The sequence below is a fragment of the Helianthus annuus genome, chromosome 9, assembly GCF_002127325.2.
Source record: "Helianthus annuus cultivar XRQ/B chromosome 9, HanXRQr2.0-SUNRISE, whole genome shotgun sequence".
NCBI lineage: Eukaryota > Viridiplantae > Streptophyta > Magnoliopsida > Asterales > Asteraceae > Helianthus > Helianthus annuus.
In genome coordinates this window covers 152075995-152091136 of record NC_035441.2, presented here as the reverse complement: position 1 = coordinate 152091136, position 15142 = coordinate 152075995, and the positions used below count along the sequence as shown (strand labels likewise).

The 15142-nt window shown below is 39.8% G+C and overlaps 1 protein-coding gene and 2 long non-coding RNA genes across 3 annotated transcripts; all 3 read left to right on the top strand.

The window, feature by feature from the left end:
* Window positions 1–2191: 2191 nt before the first annotated feature.
* Window positions 2192–3552, top strand: LOC110874838. The gene is made up of 3 exons (XR_002556262.2): window positions 2192–2326; window positions 2866–2919; window positions 3272–3552. It is a non-coding gene; the product is annotated as an uncharacterized LOC110874838 (long non-coding RNA).
* Window positions 3553–4476: 924 nt separating this feature from the next.
* On the top strand, window positions 4477–5348 carry LOC118481804. Its single transcript, XM_035977079.1, has 2 exons — window positions 4477–5242; window positions 5329–5348. The coding sequence occupies exons 1-2, from the start codon at window positions 4477–4479 to the stop codon at window positions 5346–5348; spliced, it is 786 nt and encodes a 261-aa protein (XP_035832972.1).
* A 69-nt stretch (window positions 5349–5417) lies between these two features.
* Window positions 5418–10428, top strand: LOC110874839. The gene is made up of 3 exons (XR_004867561.1): window positions 5418–5530; window positions 9739–9792; window positions 10145–10428. It is a non-coding gene; the product is annotated as an uncharacterized LOC110874839 (long non-coding RNA).
* Window positions 10429–15142: the final 4714 nt, after the last annotated feature.

The following is a 15142-nucleotide window of genomic DNA, read 5'->3' as shown; positions in this document are numbered from 1 at the left end:
GCTTCGTACTCTGCCTCATTGTTGGTGTTTTTAAAGTCCAACTTGATGGCGTAAGTAAATTCATGATTCTCAGGGCTCACTAGGCGCAATCCTGCTCCCGCGTCGTCTTCGTTTGAGGTCCCATCAGTGTAAAGCATCCAAGTCTCATCGGTCACGTCTTTTTCAGGAGTCTCTACCAGCTCACATTCTTTGATTTTATCGGCCGGCACTTCAGTGATGAAGTCGGCGAGGACCTGGCCCTTAATGGCTGGGCGCGGCCTGTACAAGATGTTATGGCCCCCCAGCTCAATGGCCCATTTTGCTAACCGGCCTGATGTCTCTGGCTTTTGCAATATTGTGCCGATGTGGAAGTTGGTAAGCACGGTTATCACATGGCCTGTAAAATATCTGCGCAGCCTTCGGGAGGTGTGTAGCAGCGCGAGAACCAATTTTTCCATCGTGGAATATCTTGTTTCTGGGTCAGTGAGTACCCTGCTGACGTAATAAATTGGAGTTTGAACTCCGTTTCTCTCCACCAATAATACTGACCCTACTGCCTTATCTGAAGAAGATAAGTACAGTACGAGTGGTTCTTCTTCGAACGGTGCAGTTAGGGTAGGGAGTTCAATCAGGCACTCTTTCATTTGCTGAAAAGCCGCCTCCGCCTCGGGGGTCCACTTGAACTCTTGTTTCTTCACGCAGTTGCGCAACGTGCTAATAAAGGGGTACGACTTCGCGGTGTGATTGGAGAGAAAACGATTAAGCGCGGCCAGTCGGCCGGCCAATCGTTGCATCTCTTTGATGGTTCGCGGTGAGGGCATTCGCTCTATGGCCTGTACTTTCTCTGGATTCACTTTAAAACCGCCGTTTGTGACAATGAAGCCTAGAAACTTCCCTTCTTCCATGCCAAAAGAGCACTTGGCTGGATTTAGCTTCATATTGACACTGCGCAATGAATTGAACGTTTTTTCGATGTCTTTCAACATTTGGTCCTCTTCGGGACTTTTAACCACTAGATCATCGATGTAAACCTCAATATGCTTTCCGATGTCCCCTGCGAAGGTCTTGTCCATCAAGCGTTGGTATGTTGCGCCAGCATTTTTCAGGCCGAAAGGCATCTTTGTGTAGCAAAAGATTCCAAGATCAGTTCTAAAGGCTGTCTTGTCTTCATCTTCGAGTTTCATCTGAACTTGATGATAACCCTTGTAACAATCCAAAAAGCACTTCCATCTATATGGCGCAAGAGAGTCTATCTTTTTATCGATCTCAGGCAAGGAATAGCAATCTTTTGGGCATGCCTTGTTGAGATCGGTATAGTCTACGCACATTCGCCATCCGCCATTTGACTTTTCAACCATCACTGGGTTCGCAACCCAACTCTGATATCGTACCTCCCGCAAGATCCCAGCCTTGAGCAACTCGCATACTTGCTCATTCATTGCTTTCGTTTTGTCTGCTCCTAAGCTGCGCCTTCTTTAGACCTTTGGTTCAACAGAGGGGTAAGTGTTTAAGCAATGTTCGGTTATGTTGCGCGGGACACCGTTCATGTCTGCCGGGGTCCAGGCAAATATATCCATATTTCGGAACAACAGTTGCTTTAAACGCGTTCGGATGTCTGACGAAATGGCGTGGCCAATTTTCACTGTTTGCTCTGGGTATTTGAGGTTTAAAACTCATTTTTCGGGCTCGGTCGTGGAAACCTTCGCCGCTTTCGCTGGGCGCACTTCTTCAGTTGACATCACTTCCTTCTTGGCATAGATGATTGCTACTCCCGTTTTGGTTGGGAACCCTATCGCAGAGTGGGGCGTTGAAGTTACCATGTTCAGCTCGCCCTGGGTCTCCCTCCCAATTAGCACATCATGCCTTGATTTCACTGGCATCACCATGAAATTCACATTTGTTGTTCTTGAATGTTTCCCGTCAGAAAGCGTGACGGGGAAACTGATTTGACCGAGTGGGAAAACCATCTCGTTGCAAAATCCGGACAAGGGATAATCGACTGGCTCGAGTTGTAACATCCCATAATTTATAAGGTTAGATACTTTAATATTTAAAAGTTTATGATTATTGTAAATAACCTAAAGGAAGTTTATTAAAATGTGAAAGGGTATAAATGAAAAATAAACCAACATGGAGGGTAGAGAATGTAAAACTTTATAAAAATCAATTAGTAAAATTAAAACCCATAATGTTCTGGGTTGTGTTGGTCGCGACCAGAGAAGGGAGGAAGGGGGAAAACCCTAGCTTGATCAATTAACCACAAAATCAGTACGATTATGGAGGATTCATGTTACAAATCGAATGCTAGTGTCTAAATACTCATTAATCCCAGTGTTTTGAGCATAAGGTAAGATGAAATCTCATATTTTCATGTATGTTGATGAACTAGGGTTTTCACCAATTCGTGATTCAGTATGAAATTAAGTTGCATGTGAGTTAGAATCAACATTTAGAAGGTGTATTGTACTTGAAAATGATTTACTAAAGACTTTGGGAAAAACCCACTTGTAATAGTATGATGATTAGTAAGTATTTGATTAGTTGAGTAAATTTTCAAGTGTAATTGTATGATAGATAGAATATTGGTGGATGATATTGCGTAGAATGAATAATTGAGCTAAAATTGGTTGAATATGTGAAATATGATGTATTCTAGGGGATTTATGCATAAACTATGTGTACATAAGGCTTGAGAAGTTGTACGCACATTAGGTGTTTGATGAAATGCCTCAATGATAATATAAGTAGCCTTGAACAAATTGTGAGTGAATAGTTTTGTATGTTGAAAGTTTATGCATTGTTAATTGTTATATAAGTAGCATTGATACTTGAACGTATGGTTATGAATGTAAGGACTATGATCTAAATAAGAACGAATTCGTGTAGGATCGAAAGAAGAAGGAGCTAGTTCCGGATCACAAACAAAGGCACAAGATCGAGGTAAGTTCATTACTTACATGTTTAGTTGTGAGTTTATTGATATTGTTTCTTTTGATATTCAATTAAGGTAGATATCTCAAATGAGAATGTGAAAGTAGAAATCCGTATCGGTCCATAGTGATTGGGTCGGTTCGGGTTCGGATGAGAAGGAATTTAATGGAAGTTTTCTCCTTGATCCGTACTAAACGGGTTATTGGAAGCAAATAAGAAATAGTTGTGTTTATGTGACTAGAATGAATTGGTATGAAATAAGATCAATTGGTAATATATCTTATAAATCCGAGAATATGTATTGTGATAGGATGAAAACGTTATGTGTACTACACTAATATATTTTGTTGAATGATTGTAGGTAAAGCACCCGTATGATTGTCATTGCGTCGCTCGGATACGAACACACCTTGATCACACGTGATGCGCTTCCGCAACTTTTGTAGTAACCTTATTAGTTAAAGGCTTTTGTTAAAGATTAGTAGTGTTGAAGTTTTACGTCTTAACTAGATGTTTGTGAATACTTAAGTAACTTAAACTTGATGTTTGAAACGGTAGTTTAAATGTTATGGTCTTTCGTATGTTTTTCTGAAGGTGTCATTATTTGAGTATTTTGATATATTATAAACAGGGAGATTGTTCAAATTGCGAACGGGTCATGCCCAAATTTTAAATTTTGGTGATTAAATTATGTGTCGTTTTTGTAACTTTCAAGTATGAAATTAGAGGGTGTTTCAAGTTGGTATCAGAGCCTAGGTTTGAGGGATTCGAACACAATGTAGTGCCCGAACTCAAACCGAAAGCTCACAAGAATGGGTGTGTTCGCTCCGAGACGCAAATAGAGGTAAGAACTTTTAAGAAAGCTTTATAGTAATTAATGTTACAAGTTATAAGTGTTAGAATGAGTTTTGAATATAGCAATAGTAATAAATGGTGCATTGGAATATTTAGGGGTTAGTAGAATTGAAACCGTGCACGAAAACGGTTCGGAATGGTCAAAAATATGAAGTTTGGGGTGAATTTCGCTGGGCACTACCGTAGCTTACGGTGGCCACCGTAAGTTACGGTAGGTACTGGGCAAAAATAGTGCTGCCGTAAGACAGGAGCGAAGGACCGTAAAGCATAATTCAGCACCGTAAGCTACGGTGGTCACCGTAGCTTACGGTGACTACCAAATTGCAAAAAAAATTTTTATGTTGTTGGTTTGTTAACGGGGTTTGATTTAATTAGTTCCCAAGGCCCCGTAATCCTTTGTTAAGGTCCTTTTGTATCAAGAAGGTTGAAAGAAACTGTTTAATGAGAAAGAAAGTATGACTTGATGTAAAAATGGTTTAACAACTCAACATTATCATCGAAGATGATAATGTTTAAAGTATGAATTATAAATAGAATGAAGTATATGATAGAATGAGTATGTATGTGTTAGAGGGATGTATAAAAAGGGAATTTTAATATATATAGAATGAATGTTTTATGTAGATGACGGATACAAGTAATGTAGATGATGCTGAAATAGCCCGTTAAGAGGCATTCAATAATAAGATGATAGAGGCGGCATAAAAAGTGATGAATGCCAACCTTCCCAAGTTAGCTCAAGAAGTCGAGAGCCGAGTCTTGGGGGTTGTTGATGAGATGATGACTAGCAAGATTGAGGAGTTAAAAGAAATGCTTGAAGGGTCCAGGATAAAAAGTAAGGAACGAAGGTGTACATATAAGGATTTTATGGCATGTAATCCCTTTTCATATAATGGGGAGGTGGATCCGGTAAAGTGTCAAAGATGGATAGCAAACATTGAAGCCGTATTTGTACGTAGTCGATGTGAGAAAGAAGATCAAGTAATGTTTGCTACGGGTCAACTTCAGCAACAAGCCAAAGATTGGTGGGATACCCAAAGTAAAGAGATAGGGGAAGTGAGACTCCAAACTTTAACATGGCAGGAATTCAAAGAGTTGTTCTTAAAATATCATTGCCCGCAATCGGCAATTGATAGAATACAAGATGAGTTCTTGCATCTTCGCCAACAGAATGAGTCCATTGATGAAATTACCAACATATTCTTCGATAAGTTAAAGTTCTGTGATGATTTCGTCAAGTCAGAAAGGATGAAGATAAACCGGTATTATGGAATGTTGAAGGCCGAATATAGGGAGTTCATTACCCCTTCGAAGTGTGAAACTCTAAGTGAACTTATCAATTTAGCCCGGGATAGGGAGATAGAACTGAAGCGACAAGTGGAAAGAGGAGAGAAAAGAGTTGCTGAAAAGCCGTCAACTACGAATCCATCTAAGAAGCCTAAGCAGCACGACACTAGAACTAAAGGAGGATCTAAAGGTAGTATTCCCCCATGCAAAACTTGTGGAAAGCTTCACACTGGAGAATGTTTAATGGGAAAGAAGGGGTGTTACAACTGTGGTCAGGAGGGACATCCTTACTTTAAGTGCCCTAGTCCCGTGAGGACGTGTTTCAATTGCTTCACTCTCGGTCATGTAAAAGCTGAGTGTCCAAAGCTTAAACAACAAGGGCAGAAAGATGAAAAGAAGAATGAAAATCAGAAGGCTCGGGGAAGAATGTTTCAGATTACTACCGAGGAAGCCAAGGCCTCACCGAATGTCGTGTCAGGTATTTTCTTAATCAACCAAATACCCGTGAATGTGTTATTCGATTCTGGTGCTAGCAAATCTTTCGTGTCAGACGAACTTATGTGTTACCCCTCTTTTAGAAAGGAACGAATGCCTGTACCCTTAGAAGTAGAAGTAGCGGATAGTAAAAGTTATTTGTTATGTGAAATTTGTAAGAATTGTAAGATAACCATAGAAAACGAAGAATTTGAAATAGATCTCATTCCTATGACTTTGGGGGAATTCAAAGTGGTAGTAGGGATGGATTGGTTATCTCGTTATCACGCGGAAATTCGATGCGAGGCGAAAGTCATTCATGTATTCTCACCTAGTAGGGCTCGAATAAGCATTTGTGGGGAAAGAAAGTTAGAGACAAAACTGTGCACGATTGTCGAGGCGGTGAAGCACGCAAGGAATGAGGGTAAGGTTTACTTGGCTTATGTAGTGGATACAAGACAGAAGGTGCCTGAAATTGGAGAAGTAGAAGTAGTGAATGAATATGCGGATGTGTTTCCGGATGAATTACCGGGATTGCCACCTGAGCGAGAGGTGGAATTCCGAATCGAATTAAACCCGGGTGCCAAGCCAGTGGCTAAAGCTCCTTATAGATTAGCTCCCACTGAGATGCGAGAGCTAATGACACAGATACATGAATTACTCGATAAGGGTTTCGTACGCCCGAGTGTGTCGCCTTGGGGAGCCCCAGTACTCTTTGTGAAAAAGAAAGACGGCACGATGCGCATGTGTATAGATTATCGAGATTTGAACAAGTTGACTGTGAAGAATAAATACCCTTTACCTCGAATAGATGATCTTTTTGACCAACTACAAGGAGCAAGTTGGTTTTCAAAGATCGATTTGCGTTCAGGGTATCATCAACTTCGGGTACGAGAAGAAGATGTTGCGAAAACTGCGTTCAGGACCCGATATGGGCATTACGAGTTTTTAGTAATGCCATTCGGGCTGACTAACGCCCCGGCCGCTTTCATGGATCTGATGAACAGAGTATGTCGGCCCATGTTAGACAAGTCTGTTATAGTGTTTATAGATGATATCCTTGTGTACTCTCGTAATAGAGCCGAACATGCAAATCATTTGCGTGAAGTGTTAGAGATTCTTCGGAAAGAGAAGTTATATGCCAAGTTTTCCAAATGTGCCTTCTGGCTTAGAGAGGTGCAATTTCTTGGCCATGTCATTAATAAAGATGGTGTATTGGTAGACCCAACTAAAGTAGAGGCTGTTGTGAACTGGGTTCCTCCTAAGAACCCGAGTGAAGTGAGAAGTTTTCTGGGTTTGGCTGGGTATTACCGAAGGTTTATACAGGATTTTTCCAAAATATCGTTACCTTTGACCAAACTAACCAAGAAGAATGAGAAATTTGTGTGGGGAGTTGAGCAAGAAAAGGCATTCCAAACTTTGAAGAGTAAGCTGTCTGACGCCCCAATTCTAACCTTACCCGAGGGTTCAGAAGACTTGGTAGTATACACTGATGCTTCACATCAGGGCTTGGGGGCTGTTTTAATGCAACGGGGTAAAGTGATAGCATATGCTTCAAGGCAGCTTAAACCACATGAAAGTAACTACCCAACACACGATTTAGAGTTGGCTGCAGTAGTATTCGCGTTGAAACTGTGGCGACATTATTTGTACGGAACTAAATGTACCATATACTCGGATCACAAAAGTCTCAAGTATTTCTTCGAACAAAAAGACTTGAATATGAGACAACGAAGGTGGTTAGAATTAATTAAGGATTATGATTGTGAAATCCTTTATCATCTGGGGAAGGCCAATGTTGTAGCAGACGCGTTAAGCCGGAAGGAATACCCATCACCCATACAAGTTAAGTCAATGAAATTGACTGTCACCCCTAAACTTTTGGATTTGATCAAAGAGGCCCAAATAAAATCCTTAAATAGTGATCTGAAGAAGGAAAGAATGAAAGGCCTAATTGGGGAATTAAAAATGAATGCCGATGGCATCATGACCAGGTATGACCGAATCTGGGTACCTTGGTTATCCGAGGTGAAATCATTATTGCTAGAAGAGGCTCACAAATCTCGTTATACGGTACACCCTGGAGCTACAAAAATGTATCAAGATTTAAAGAAAGGGTATTGGTGGCCTGGAATGAAACGCGACATTGTTAAGTACGTGGCTAAGTGCTTGACATGTTCCCAAGTGAAGGCGGAGCACCAAAAACCATATGGTAAATTGCAATCTTTAGAGATACCGGTTTGGAAGTGGGAAGACATAACCATGGATCTTGTTACAAAGCTTCCCAGAACGAAATGAGGTCACGACGCTATTTGGGTTATAGTCGATCGACTTACAAAGAGTGCTCACTTTTTACCCATACGAGAATCTATTTCATCCGAAAAATTGGCAGAAATTTATATGAATGAAATAATTGCTCGTCACGGAGTACCCGTGTCTATTGTGTCGGATCGTGACACAAGATTCACGTCTCGTTTTTGGCGAAAATTTCACGAAGATGTGGGCACAAACTTGCGACTAAGTACCACATACCATCCGCAGACGGATGGACAGTCGGAAAGAACTATACAAACGTTGCTTGATATGTTGAGGGCTTCTTGGGGGTAATTGGGATAACCATTTACCGTTGGTGGAGTTCGCGTACAACAACAGTTATCAAAGTAGTATCAGAATGGCGCCATATGAAATGTTGTACGGTAGAAAGTGTAGAACACCTGTATGTTGGGGAGAAATCGGGCAACGGGAACTCGCGCCTAAAGATGTTGTGGCAATAACGAATGAAAAGATTGATCAAGTCCGGGCTCGTTTGAAGGCGGCGCAAGACAGGCAAAAATCCTATGCAGATAAAAGAAGGCGCCCTATCGAATTTCAAGAAGGTGATCGTGTGTTTTTAAAGGTCTCGCCGTGGAAGGGCATAATACGGTTCCGCAAACGGGGAAAATTGGGTCCTCGGTACATCGGACCGTTCAGAATAGTGACCCGTGTTGGTAAGGTGGCATACCGGCTAGAATTACCTCTAGCTCTGGATGGAATCCATAACACGTTTCACGTGTCTCAACTAAGAAGATGCCTCGCGGATGATACAGCGCATGTGTCACTTGATGACATTGAATTGGATGATAAAATGAATTATATTGAAAAGCCGGTAGCTATCAAAGATTCCAAAATAAAGCATCTACGAAACAAGGCCATTCGACAAGTTTTAGTGCAATGGCAGCATCGGAAAGGATCGGATCTAACCTGGGAATCTGAAGATGAAATGCGAAAGCACTACCCGTCTCTTTTTGGTACGTATTAAGGTTTCGGGGACGAAACCTCCTTTAAGGTGGGTAGATTTGTAACATCCCATAATTTATAAGGTTAGATACTTTAATATTTAAAAGTTTATGATTATTGTAAATAACCTAAAGGAAGTTTATTAAAATGTGAAGGGGTATAAATGAAAAATAAACCAACATGGAGGGTAGAGAATGTAAAACTTTATAAAAATCAATTAGTAAAATTAAAACCCATAATGTTCTGGGTTGTGTTGGTCGCGACCAGAGAAGGGAGGAAGGGGGAAAACCCTAGCTTGATCAATTAACCACAAAATCAGTACGATTATGGAGGATTCATGTTACAAATCGAATGCTAGTGTCTAAATACTCATTAATCCCAGTGTTTTGAGCATAAGGTAAGATGAAATCTCATATTTTCATGTATGTTGATGAACTAGGGTTTTCACCAATTCGTGATTCAGTATGAAATTAAGTTGCATGTGAGTTAGAATCAACATTTAGAAGGTGTATTGTACTTGAAAATGATTTACTAAAGACTTTGGGAAAAACCCACTTGTAATAGTATGATGATTAGTAAGTATTTGATTAGTTGAGTAAATTTTCAAGTGTAATTGTATGATAGATAGAATATTGGTGGATGATATTGCGTAGAATGAATAATTGAGCTAAAATTGGTTGAATATGTGAAATATGATGTATTCTAGGGGATTTATGCATAAACTATGTGTACATAAGGCTTGAGAAGTTGTACGCACATTAGGTGTTTGATGAAATGCCTCAATGATAATATAAGTAGCCTTGAACAAATTGTGAGTGAATAGTTTTGTATGTTGAAAGTTTATGCATTGTTAATTGTTATATAAGTAGCATTGATACTTGAACGTATGGTTATGAATGTAAGGACTATGATCTAAATAAGAACGAATTCGTGTAGGATCGAAAGAAGAAGGAGCTAGTTCCGGATCACAAACAAAGGCACAAGATCGAGGTAAGTTCATTACTTACATGTTTAGTTGTGAGTTTATTGATATTGTTTCTTTTGATATTCAATTAAGGTAGATATCTCAAATGAGAATGTGAAAGTAGGAATCCGTATCGGTCCATAGTGATTGGCTCGGTTCGGGTTCGGATGAGAAGGAATTTAATGGAAGTTTTCTCCTTGATCCGTACTAAACGGGTTATTGGAAGCAAATAAGAAATAGTTGTGTTTATGTGACTAGAATGAATTGGTATGAAATAAGATCAATTGGTAATATATCTTATAAATCCGAGAATATGTATTGTGATAGGATGAAAACGTTATGTGTACTACACTAATATATTTTGTTGAATGATTGTAGGTAAAGCACCCGTATGATTGTCATTGCGTCGCTCGGATACGAACACACCTTGATCACCCGTGATGCGCTTCCGCAACTTTTGTAGTAACCTTATTAGTTAAAGGCTTTTGTTAAAGATTAGTAGTGTTGAAGTTTTACGTCTTAACTAGATGTTTGTGAATACTTAAGTAACTTAAACTTGATGTTTGAAACGGTAGTTTAAATGTTATGGTCTTTCGTATGTTTTTCTGAAGGTGTCATTATTTGAGTATTTTGATATATTATAAACAGGGAGATTGTTCAAATTGCGAACGGGTCATGCCCAAATTTTAAATTTTGGTGATTAAATTATGTGTCGTTTTTGTAACTTTCAAGTATGAAATTAGAGGGTGTTTCACGAGTCTCGCTTTATCCTCTTCATCAAATTGGTTAAAACACTGTTCGCAAATGATGTCAGCCGTACTTCCCGGATCAATGAATATGTACTTCGTTTCATAATGGCCGATGATACCGGTAATGACGACGGGTCGTGTGGCACGAGGACCACTGCGCACTACCGGGAAAATGACATGTTGCTCTTGCCAAGAAGGCTCATAGGGGCGCTTGTCCTTCACTTTTGCACTATATCTCGGTCCGTTGACCATGTGGGTCTCTAGGCGTCGGACTTTTTTGTGATTTCCTTCATCGTGGCGCTGGAGCTGGCGAGTTTCTTTGCGCACGTTCTTCACCAAGTGGCTTAGCTTACCACTTTTAAGTGCTCTCTCGATCTCTTGGCGCAAACTATAGCAGTCGTCGGTCAGATGCCATGAGTCTTTGTGGAAATCACAATACAAGTTGGGGTCTTGCCCCTTCTTGCTTGTCATAGGCCTGGGAGCCTTGAAATCGTGATTCTCCGTCATCAATACTTCTTTTGGCGTTTTTGTGAGCGGAGTCCAGTGCTTGTCACGATTGTCATCTTTGACTGCTTTCTTGTAACCGATTCGGTCAATTGTTTCACGCGCGTCTTCCTTGTAGCGCGGCCTTTCGTCGTGGCCTCTTGATCTCCCAGACTTCCAATCGTTACTCTTGTATTTGTTGCGTTTGTTGTTGTCGCGCGTGTTTCCTCTGGAGAATCGATCTTCAGAATAATAACTCTTGTTACAGCGAGTGATTCCTCGGTTTGCGCGACGATTTTTGCAGCTTCCATGAGCTTATCCCACTCTTTTGGCATTCCATCTTTGCCTGTGATAGTTCTGATGAGACTATCGCAGCGAATGGCTTTCTTGAAGTGACAACGCATGAGTTGTTCACTGACGCCGCCTATCTCCAAACATTCCTTGTTAAAACGGGTGATGAAGTCCTCCAGACCTTCACCATCTCTTCGCCAGATATCTTCTACTTCAGCTGTGTCACGCTGGTAGCGTCGTTGTTGGCTGAAGTAGCTCAAAAACTGCGTCTTGAAATCTACCCAAGATTTAATCTTTCCTGGCGGGAGGCTGTCGAACCAGGCGCGAGCAGCCCCAGTAAGAGTTTGAATAAACAAGTGACACCACATAGGCATGTTCCAACCTCCCATGCAGCCTACACTTGTGAATGTTCTGACGTGATCATCGGGATCAGTCAATCCGTTGAACTTTCCGACAGTCGGAGGTAACTTTTCTCGTGAAAGCGGCGCGAGTGCGATTTTCGGGATGAACTTGGAATGTTCCGCAGCTTCCGCTGGTCTGTATGCCAGGCGGAAATCTCTCTCAGCTTCTTCTGTGTACCCGATGTGCTGTCTCGGCTTGAAGTACTCGTGGTTTTTCGACAAGCGGTTAAAGACTGACGAACCCTCGTCGTCTACCCAAGTTGGATCGTTCGGGTCTGTCTCTTCCCATTCGTTGTTCATGTTGCGCGGCGTGAGCCGGCTGTGAACAGGGCCTCGTTGAAGGGTTGACGGATAGTCGTAATAACTATCCGTTTCCCCTCTTGTGTCGCGCGTGTCATGTACGCTCAAACGTCTGGTAGGGGGAGGCCTGTTTATTCTGCCTTGGAGATTGGGCGGTGGGGGCATCTGTCGCACCCCTTGACTTGCGGGAGTCACCAAGGACGGTTCTGCCGTCAAAACTGCTTGTTGCGCAATCAGCGACTGGTGCGCTGCATTGATAGTGGCGATGTTCTTGGCATACCATGAGGCCGGAGTCTCGCCTTCTGGTAGCCCTAGTAATGCCGAAACATTCTGCGGCGGTGTTGGGTTCGAAGGCCCTTCTCCATTGTTTCTTGGGGTGACCGTCTGGGTGATGCGGGTGATACTCCCGCGCGGGCCCCCAGTATTGGTTACTTCGACTTCACCAATTTCCTCGATTTGGGCTTGGAAGTTTTGGATTCCCTCACCCAACGCCGCATTAGAGTTGGCTCCGAAGCCGAACTCTAGAATGGTTCCTTGACCAGCCATGATCGAAGGAAGAAAAAAGTGTCAAAAGGCTCAAATAAAAGAAGATGAAGGTGGTTATAGAAAAAACCGGTGGGCGCCAATGAAGAAACACTGAACTAATTAAGGGAACTAATCAGTTTGGTTTATGTTTCTACCATAATGGTTAATCTTCTTATGAATATTTGAGCTCCGACTTGAGGTTCAATCCTGCAAAACAGAACACCGTTACTCGTTAAGAGGGGAATGTGGGGGTTTCCCTCTTAACCGGGCTCCGGCGTGAGAATAAGCGACTGCTTTGGGAGGATAATTAAGTGTTAAGAGTGAGAGTAGAGGGAATAGAATGTTTAACCTGTGGACTGAGGTCCCTATTTATAGCCGGAGAGGTGTAAGAGGATATGGGCTGATGGGCCTTGCGCCGGAAATGGACAACACAACGGATGTGCTCTTTGTCTCACTAGTGTCGACCGTTTAGTGGCCTCTAGAAGTTCTTCGGTGCTGGTGCACCTTGATTGGAGCCACGTGTCATTGTTGTCGGCCCTGCTGCTCTTCTGCCATCAGCAGACAAGTGGAGATCGTGGGACAGATGTCTCCGTCCCCTGATTGGTGCCACGTAGGCGTCCTTGCGTACTTCTCGTCAGACGATCGTGGCGCACGATTGACCAGAGCCTGCTGGACGCTCATTGGCTCTTTTCACTGCCACTTGTACCTTGTGTACCACTGGAGGTAGCCTTGCGCTACCTCCCTATGCGGTTCTTGTTGAGCATCTAACTAACCCGCGCGGGCTAGTATGCCCATGTGTTCCTTTATTTTATGCTAAGTGCTGATATTGGAGTTTCTTGTGGGCGAGGCCTCGCGCGACATAGAACAGAAGTGTTGTAGCTCGCGCGGGACTCTAGGTAGGAAGTTTATTTAATTAAGGAGTATGGTCTCACGCGCAACCTTAACGGAGGTTTGCGCGGCTTTTTGGGACCATACCCCTTCACTCACAAAATTTAGAACGAAATGAAAAATTTGGGAAAGATGATAAGTATGGTGGACCAAAATTGAAAATAAAAAAGAGTTGAGATTAAATTCCAAAAGAAGAAAAACTTTGGGTTAAAAGTAAAAAAAAAAACAAAGGGTCTAAATTGCAAATTGAAGTTATTTATTAATCTCAGATAAAAATAAGGATAAAAATAAATGATATCTATATATTAGTTATTAATATTAATATTAAAAGAAATTTATTAAATAATTATAAATAAAATTTATGAGGATGAAGGAGAGAATGCCATATGGCATTATTTGGAGCTTTTTTATAAGTTCGATAGATAAGTAACTAGGTTAGAACCCCGTGTATTACACGGGTTGAATAAATGTAATTTTATATATTAAATAATAAAAAGGTATATCTTTATGAACCCCATATATTGTACGGGTTAAATAAATGTAATTTTATATATCAAATAATAAAAAATAGTTATATCTTTAAAAACCATGTTCATTACACATATTAAATAAATGTAATTTTGTATACTAAATACTAAAAACGCCGTATTTTAAAAAAAAAACCCGTGTATAGTCGGGTTGAATAAATCTACCAAATAATAAAAATATTACATCCTTAAAAACCTCGTATGTTACACGTGTTGAATAGATCTAAAAAAGAGTTATATCTTTAAAAACCATGTGTATTACACATATTAAATAAATGTAATTTTGTATATTAAATACTAAAACGTCGTATCTTAAAAAGACCCGTGTATAATCGGGTTGAAAAATCTACCAAATAATAAAAAAAAATTGTATCCTTAAAAACCCCGTGTATTACACGTGTTGAATAAATCTAATTTTACATAGCAAATGATATAAAGTTATATCTTTAAAAAATTCGTGTATTACACTTGTTATATAAATGTAACTTTGTATAGTAAATAATAAAAAATAAGTTATATTTTTAGAAACCATGCGTTTTACACGAGTTGAATAAATATAATTTTGTATACCAATTAATAAAAAAGCGTAGGAAAGAGAGGTACTTGTTTTAAAAATTATATTAAATTAATAATTTAGATTTGAGGGTAATATTTTATTAAAGTATGATAAGATTTAATATTAATTTATTATTTATTTATTTAGTTAATATAAGATAAGTATAGATTTGAGGATACCTCCTATGAATGACACGTGTCCAAAACTTAATTTCTTTTATTATAGTAGATAGATAATAATGATTTTTAATGTATTTAATAATAATATGTTACTATTCATTAGGCTTATTTTTTAATGCATAGTATAGTTATTTAATTTAATAATATATAGTTAATTAATAATTAATAGTTAATCTAACTTATAATAAAAGACTTCAAATAATGCCACATGGCATTCTCTCCTTCCACCTCATAAATTTTATTTATATTTGTTTAGTAATTTTTTTAATATTAATATTAATTAATAACCAATATATAGATATCACTTATTTTTATCCTTATCTTTATCTAAAATTAATAAATAACTTCAATTTTGCAAGGTTTTAGGCTATTTAATAAAACACTTTGTCTTTTACGATTTCATTATTTCATAACATAATTTATTTTAGCGGAAATGTCACAAAATAGTAACCAAGTTTTAAAAGTGTTCTAATTAGG

Excerpts from the sequence above, each read along its gene's own strand:
- LOC118481804 (XM_035977079.1), top strand. The coding sequence starts at position 4,477 with ATGAATGCCAACCTTCCCAAGTTAGCTCAAGAAGTCGAGAGCCGAGTC. Across the intron at positions 5,243-5,328 it reads AACTAAAGGAGGATCTAAAG|GAGGGACATCCTTACTTTAA; the intron begins GTAGTATTCCCC and ends AACTGTGGTCAG.